Source organism: Eschscholzia californica, unplaced genomic scaffold (genome assembly GCF_041429995.1).
Source record: "Eschscholzia californica isolate CP2 unplaced genomic scaffold, dmEscCali1.0.p SCAF_56, whole genome shotgun sequence".
Classification (NCBI taxonomy): domain Eukaryota; kingdom Viridiplantae; phylum Streptophyta; class Magnoliopsida; order Ranunculales; family Papaveraceae; genus Eschscholzia; species Eschscholzia californica.
Genome location: NW_028238479.1, coordinates 99,845 through 108,229, shown reverse-complemented (window position 1 = coordinate 108,229; position 8,385 = coordinate 99,845). Strand labels below are relative to the sequence as shown.

At 36.9% G+C, this 8,385-nt stretch overlaps 1 protein-coding gene across 1 annotated transcript; it reads right to left on the bottom strand.

Moving 5' to 3' along the window:
• Nucleotides 1-43: 43 nt before the first annotated feature.
• On the bottom strand, nt 44-4,066 carry LOC147535629 (uncharacterized). The gene has a single exon (XM_086645011.1). The coding sequence runs from the start codon at nt 3,720-3,722 to the stop codon at nt 363-365; it is 3,360 nt and encodes a 1,119-aa protein (XP_086501137.1). The 5' UTR covers nt 3,723-4,066; the 3' UTR covers nt 44-362.
• Nucleotides 4,067-8,385: the final 4,319 nt, after the last annotated feature.

Here is an 8,385-nt window from a genome sequence, read left to right as displayed (position 1 = left end):
TCTAATTCTGTTTTCTACTCCCCAAAATCACCAGAAGATTTGATGAGGAAGAAGACGAAAGAACGTCACTATTTAAATAAAGAAAACCACCACCACCCCGACCAGTTTCACAGTTCTTCCTGCCCCCCCTCTTCCCCAAATCCCCCATTACAGTTTTCCCGGCTTTCTTACTTCAACGGCTACTTTATCTAGTGCCCCACGTGTTCCATTTCTCTGGCTTCTGGCGGGAAATTTGTGATCCCCATTAGTCAGATTCTAGGCGGAGTGTCTTAAGTGATTCGCAGTTCAGTAGATCAAAATTATCGAAAACACAAATTACGAATAACCACATAAAACGAGTCTGTCCCAGAATGTAACACGAATTATGCTGGGGAAGGTTGTGAGGTGGGTTCAGTTGAGGAAGGAATATCAGGTCCAACTCTACAACCTTCAAGCATGAACACAATATCGGCCATTGATGGACGATCAAGTGGATCTGGAGCTGTGCATAACAATCCTACTTTTACTCCTAACAAGAATTCTTCCCATTCTGATGACTCTGGATCCAGTTCTAGTAAACCTGGTTCGAGTAATTCCGATATTTGTCCTTTCTGTAGTTGTCTCTTTACCCATTTCACTATATCTTCATCTTCTGTGAACATAACTGGTCTTCTTCCTGTTAAAAGTTCTAACAAAACGATTCCGAAACTATAAACATCTCCTTCTTTTGTTGCTTCCCCTGTAAGTGCAGCTTCAGGTGATACATACCCTAATGTCCCAATTGTTGTTGAAGATGATGATGCTTCAGCTGGTGTTGTTCCTAGTTGTGTTAAAGGATCAAGCCCGAAATCAGATAAATGGGCTTCGAAATCGGCATCGAAGAGTACGTTTTGTGGTTTGACATCACTGTGAACCATTGTTACTGAATGAAGGAATGAAAGCCCACGGGCTACTCCCAGTGCGATTAGATGTCTCATTGGCCAATTTAAGACGTGCCCGTCTTGGTGTGATGCTTCTTGAAGTAATGTAGCTAGGTTTCCATTAGGCATGTAATCATAAACTAGTAATCGGACATTGGGCGGGCCTGCGTAATATCCACGAAGAACTGTTAGATTTCGATGCTTTACTTTTCCAAGCAGTTCAGCTTCTTTTTTGAATGTGGCTTCCTCGACGGATCCATCTGGGAGGCGACGAATAGATAGAACAGTTCCATCAAGAAAAGAAGCTTTGAAAACCAATCCATATCTTCCTCTACTTAGGACATTTTCCTCGTCGAATTGTCTTGTTGCTTCTACTGTTTCTTCATATGTGATCTTGCTATTGAACATGACAAGCTTCGGCCCACCATTTTCTCCGCTTCCTCGACCTCCATCTGTTCCTGAACTCCCACGAGCTGGACTCCTTTTTTTCTCTCCTGTTGCTGACTGCCGAAGCTTTTTACGCCATCTTAGAAAGTTAAACACATAAAAGCAACAAAATAATGAAAGAAGAATAGCTCCAGCTAATGCAACAGCTAACAAGAAAATCAGCTTCCTCTTCTTCTTTCTATTCGCTTTTCTTTCCTTCTCGCATTTCTTACCTAATGGTTTTCCACAGAGATTTGTATTCATTGCAAATGTAGTAGGATCGTCGAATCTTGAACCTAACATCACCGGAATCTCACCTTCAAGGTTGTTCTTCGATACATTGAAGTATTTCAAACTAGATATATTTGTCAATCCCTCTGGAATTTCCCCAGTAAGGTTGTTTGATGAGAGATTAAGAATGGTTAGGCTTGTTAGGTTTGATAATGAATTAGGTATTGCCCCAGACAGATCATTCTTACCCAAATCAAGCTCCTTCAAATGGGATAATCTTGATAGATCACCCGGAATTTCACCAGTTAGATTGTTTGTATGGAGTTGAAGTACTTCGATATCGGAACAGTTTCCGATCTCTAACGGAATTGTACCTGAAATGTGATTGTTGGAGAGAGATAAAACAACTAAAGACCGAAGAAATCCGTAAGTTGCAGGAATCTCGCCAGTGAAACGATTCGATGTCAAATTCAGAAACCTCAAACTTATTAAACTGCTTAAACCCTCTGGAACTGTACCAACCAAATTGTTCTCTTCAAGAGAAATAACTTGAAGATTTGGTAATCCTGGGAGCTCAAATGGTATTTCACCAGAGAGATTCTGCTTGCTCAAATCAAGTGTAGTTAAGCTCATCAAACTCCCAATACTAGAAGGAACCTTCCCTGAAAACCCATTAGAACTAAAATTAAGAACAACGAGTCCTCTTAAATCTCCGATTTTAGATGGGATTTCGCCTGAAAATTTGTTTCCACTGAGATTCAAAGTAGTCAAATTGCTCAATCTCATAATCTCCTCAGGTATTTTACCAGTAAGACCATTCTGTTCAAGATTCAGAGTTTCCAACTGAAAGAGATTTCCGAAACTCGACGGAATGGATCCCGAAAACACATTTGAACCCAAAGACAACATCTTTAATCGATTTAATTGCCCTAAAAATGAAGGAATCCCACCAGAGAACTGATTTCCTTCAAGATCGAGAACATTCAAAGACGTACAGTTGTTAATTTCTTCAGGTATATTACCAGAAAGTGAATTATTAGCAACTTTCAACTCTTCCAAACTCAATAGATTACCAATCTGAATCGGTAAAGAACCAGAAAACAAGTTTCTTGAAAGATCAAGACTTTTTAATGTTGATACATTCATTAACCAAGACGGAAATAAACCCTTGATTTGATTCTCTTGAAGATCTAAAACCTCAAGAAGAGTAAAAAACGTGGTTTTTGAAGGTGAAACAAGGTCCGTGAGTTTATTAAACCCTAATTGAACGATCCTTAAAGACGGCGGATTAATCGAAACATTACAAAATAATGAAGAAGAAATCGAACCAGATAGATTATTATGTGAAAGTGAAAGAACTTGAAGATTTGGAATCTCACCATATCCTGATGGAATCAAACCTCGAATCGCATTTCCTTGAACACTCAAATGCATCAACGATGAACAGTTCGCTAACGCCGACGGCAAAGTTCCTTCTAACAGATTCCAATCTAACCACAAATATTCAAGTTGTTGAAGAACGCCAAAACTCGCCGGAATCTCACCGGTAAACTTATTAAACGAAAGATTAATGAACTGGAGCTTAGAAGAAGCTGAAAAATTCACCGGAATCACACCGGAGAACGAATTAGAAGACAGATCAAGATACCGAAGATTCGAAGACAAAAGAACACCATTGATTTCACCGGAAATAAGATTCTGAGCAACATTAAGTACTTGAAGATCAGTTAGGTTAAAAATCTCCGGTGGAAATCGACCGGAAAATAAGTTATACTGTAAAAAGACGGCACGGAGACGAGTGCATTTAGAGAGAGAAAGAGGAATAGTGCCATTAAAGGAGTTGGAGTGAAGACTGAGTTTGGTTAACTGAGTTAAGTTAGAGAGATGATGAGTGAGTGGACCGGCGAGTTGAAGACGAGGTAAACGGAGTTGAGTAACTCGGTTGTCGAAACAGGTAATGCCGTTCCAATCACAAGGAGCAGAAGGTGTTGATGAATCCCAACCGTTTAATGCACCGAGTGGATCATGGAGAGTTAGTTTGAAGGAAGTTAGGGCTTGGATTTCGTTGAAGGTGTAGTTTTGTTGTTGTGAGTTGGAAAAGAAACATAATAAGCACATTAGCAGTAGTAATAGTAATTGATGATTGGAAGAAGTCATCGCCGTCATTGGTGGTGGACCGGTGGTGGTGGTGGTGGTGGTGGACTATGGCATTTGGTGCCGTGGTGGTTGTGATGGTGGTGCTGTGAAGGGTCAAGAAATGTTTTTCTCTCTTTCTCTCTGTATTTCTATTTCCTCTTCTTCATTTTCTCTCTCTCTCTCTATTCTGTGTATCTTAAAGTTGATTTTCACTTCCCCAGAGGGCAGAGAGAGAGAGAGAGAGGTGTTGGGAAAAACAAAAATAAAACAGAATTGCTTTTGGAATCTAGAGACAAGTGAGAGAGAGAAATTAAAGGAGCCGTTAGGGCGTTCCTGTCTCTCTCTCTCTCTCTCTCTCTCTCTCTCTCTCATCTGTTTTCATGTATTTTCCTCTGGGTCCGGCTAAAGGAGCCTAACAAAATTGCTATTCGCGCCCCTACGAGTCTCTCGACTTTTCCCTTCTTGCCCAAATTTTGACTCCAAATCCATCATCATCCATTCACAATGTGAAGTTAAAGAGAGAAAGAACATTGATTTCACGCTCTCATTTTCTTCTCAAATTCTAAGAAACCAAAATCTCTGTGAAAGTATCTTTGGACGGGTCCCGACTCGAACCAATTAATACCAAAGCATGGTCTTGGATTAGGCAGTCTGTAACTTTTCAGTTTGGTTCGAATTCAAAATTTTACATCCACTTTCGGATTGGTCAGCTCGAAAAAGGCGCTATCGATATCACAGGATTAATCAGAGTCAATTCCTTTTTCTAGAATCTGAGTAGCAATTTTAAAAGGCACTTTTTTTTTCGATGAGATAATTTTAAAAGGCACCTTTAGTGGCTCCCTTTTCTTCTTTTTATGCTTATATATTTTAGTTATACCAAAAAAATTGTTTAATAGTTATTGATACTCGGAGTTATAGAGAAGTTGAGAAATTCTTGATGTTGGTGACCAATTTTGATTTGAAATTGACCAGTGTTCTTTTTATCGTTCATCATTTTACATTTTGGTATCAGTTAGAGGCGAGCATTAATCTATTGCCGATTCAATTTTTGTGCAACATTAGTTTAGTTTACCTCCATGGGATTCGGTTTGAGTAATTTCGAAAGGTTTAAGCTGAACCCAAATCTAATGACTTCTTGTATCCTTCTTGCAATCTACTATGATGGAAGATTCGCTTTAAAATAGAAACTGCCTTGAGTCATTAGCTAATATCTATTGTTTTCTGAATATTAAGACATGGATTGGAAAACAGATTTTCACTCATCAATACAATTAAAATAGTTTCTGTGATGAAGCATCATTTCCCTTATTCAAGGACTTTGTACTTCTTTTGCTTTCCTTGACCATAAAATAGAGTCGTATCTTTTCTTTTGTTAAAAAACAATAAAGCCAATATGTCCATGGCTTTTTCAACACATTAGATTTGCTTTATCCATTTTTTTTCCCTAGGTCCAAATTTAGAAGATTAGATGGTTGGTCCACCAAATTTTAGGTATTAAATAGTGTCATCCCCGGAAGTTAATTCATTACTAATTAGTCCTTTCATGCTTTGTTGTTTTTAGGTGTGTCAACGGGTCGGTTCCGGTTCGGGTATCTCACTACCCAGAACTGGAAACTATTAAAAGTTACAGTTCCGGTTCTTAGCGGTTCCGGATCCGGTTCCATAATTTAAGGATCCAGAACTGGAACCTATAAAAAATGCGGGTACCCATCGGGTATCGGATACTTATCGGTTATTTTTAAGACTTCTTATTTAATCGTTTTTAACACTAATTAGTAAGGTCATACTTCATCCAAAAACTCAAATATTTTTTGTAAAACTATTAAATAAAAGATACATGAATGAGTTATTAAATTTTTTGACAAATCTGATTATTTTATAATTTAAGTTGCTATAAAATTTGTTATTAAATATAGTGTGATTGTCGACTAAGAATGTTATGTTAAGCGAAAAAATCAATATGACATGACTATAATATAATTAACATAAAATAAGTGATTAAGACCTTAAAATTTGTAAAAGAATCAACTAATTACGCATTAAATTCGGATATCGGGTACCCATCGGGTACCCGTTGGATATACCCAATAAGTACTGTGATCTTATCGGTTCTTATCGGGTAATACCCGTCGGGTATTAAATTTATTCGGATATGAAAATGAGGATCCAGAACCGGCGTAAACAGTTCCGGTTTCGGTTCGGTTCCGGGTAAATGGGTACCCATTGCCACCCCTAGTTGTTTTGTTATCTTTTGGACTGGTTTTTAATCCCTTTTATCTTGTGAACTTTATCCAAAGAAAAGAATGTCATTTTCGTTGGACCCATCTTACACAAAATAAAAAACCAAAGTAAACCATAGCAATTGGTGAATTTTAACAAAAAAAAAAACGTCTTTTACGCGCAAACTCAACTTGTAAGCTTACAAAATAATACGATGACTTACCACACTCTAAGTGACATCCTACGTGGTAGATTATATGTTAGAGTTAAACTTTTTTTGGGTTCACCTTTTTTTTTACCTCCATAAATATCAAACAGTTCGATTTGATTCTCAATGACCAAAAAAAGTTTCAACATTTAAATCCACCTTATCTCTCTCTTTGTCCTCCATTTTATCACTTCCCACCTCCACTTCATTTCTATATCTTCTCCGACAAAGGTCGCCAGCCGACAACTTTTTTCAACGACCTTCAAACTAAATAATATAAAATATTTTTATTTTATCTTCGTCTTATTTATTCTCCTCTTCTCTCTCTCTCTTTACTAACTCATGTCTCCGGTCTGGAAAAAGTGAGGAAGAAGAAAAAAGATTTGTTTAAAAGTCGCCAGAAAAGATGATCAGTTGGCGACCTTTGTTGGAGAAGATGGTGAAGTGGAGGAGAGAAAGAAAGAGCAGCGAATTTAAATGTTTGAAGATTTTTTAGAATTAATTCCCTTTTAAGCCTTAAGGGTATATAGGGGAAAAGGTTTAAAAACATTAGTTATTGGGAATCAAATCGAACTACCAGACATTTAAAGAGGTCAAACAGTGGATTAATCACGTTGGTGGCCGAAATTGAATTAACGCAATGTAAGGTACCCACCAATAAGCCCTAATTTAAGGTATAAATTGAGACATGGGTTCTCTCTCTTTTTTCTAAATTGAGTCCATCTGACTGAATTTATCAATTGACAATGGTTAGGGCTACTAAGGTTGTAAAGGCAAAATAAAAAAGACTGTCGTTTTAAAAAAGAAAGTAAACTTTTTCTTGAATACAAAATATTTGAAAGAAATTATGAATTTTGTCGAATTTGAACAAAACAATTTCTTTTTGTTCCTCGACCCTCGTCTCCAACCATTATCATTTTTCTTTCTCTGCGTGCCTTGTTCATTTTCATGTGATGTGCTAAATCTTGAAGTATCTTGAAGGCAGGTTGACTGTGATAGTATAATAAAATGGCGGGTCCTAGATGTACTATTACTATTATTGTAATGGGGATACCTGGGCTCTGGTACATTAGCATTGGCAGGGGGAAGACAAGATTCTGTGTCCTTAAAGGAAGCCTTTATCATATCTCTCTCTACTTTTTTCAGTATATATTTGATATTTTTTTTGTTGAGTATTTTCAGTATATATTTGTTGTTTATTGAAAGGTTTGAGGGTGACCGTTGTGTGTTGATTGTCCTTGGAAATAAGCTCGTGATCTCATCCCATATCACATAACCCCCTAAAATATCTTCACTTGGATTAGCATTTCATATTTATTTTATAGAAAGAGTGTAGTCACCGGATAGACAATTCTATCAAGAGGACAATCTCAATTTATTAAGATGAACTTAAGAGATGTAATCTTAACTATTGGAGAAGGTTCCAAAATAAGTTTGGGGATATAATCTTAATCTTTGAAATATGGGGAAGAAGTTTAATTTTACCATTTGGAATATCTTAGAGATACATAATATACTTGATTTTAGGACCATTATGGTCTAAAAAGAAGTACTTTTCTAACAAGTATTCTGAAACAGAAAATTAGTTGTCTATTAAAATTGAAAAATAAAATTAAGAAATCAAACTCAATAGATGGAAATTTAGACAAAGGTGAAAATGTTAGAAAAACAATGTGGAGAGAGAGAATGATGAAGATAATTGAGTTGTTGGTCAAAAAATAGAGCACAAATAGTGAATCATGATTTTCTTTGACAATATTTAATTCGGCAATAAAGGTTGTTTGTATGTACTCTCAAGTCTCACCATTGTTGTGTTCTTTTATTATTAGGGAGTATTATTCATCATGACAATGACACCTCAATGGGTACAAAGAACTCAGAGTAGGCCACCCATTTCACAATCACCAAGTAAGTACTCTCACCATCAATATTTTCCATCTCTCTCTCTATACGGCTGTGAAAGCAATGCAAATTTGAATGGGTTCATAAATTTGGGACTGAAAACTTATTGCTAGGAGAGACTAGCAAAATGAGAGAGGGGGAGAGATAATTAAATGGGGGAACTAAATAGACAAAGGGAGAAGATGTGAGGGAGGAGAGGAGGAAGAAATTTCTTGCTAAAGGGTAGTTGAGAAAGAAGAACAATAAGATTTTTTTTTTTAATGGTAGCTCGACAAGAGATTCTTGCTGCCGTGGAGATAAAAACCGGTGGTGAAGATTAAGACATCTAAGATCTCCACCTAAATTTTTCGATTTGTGAGAAAA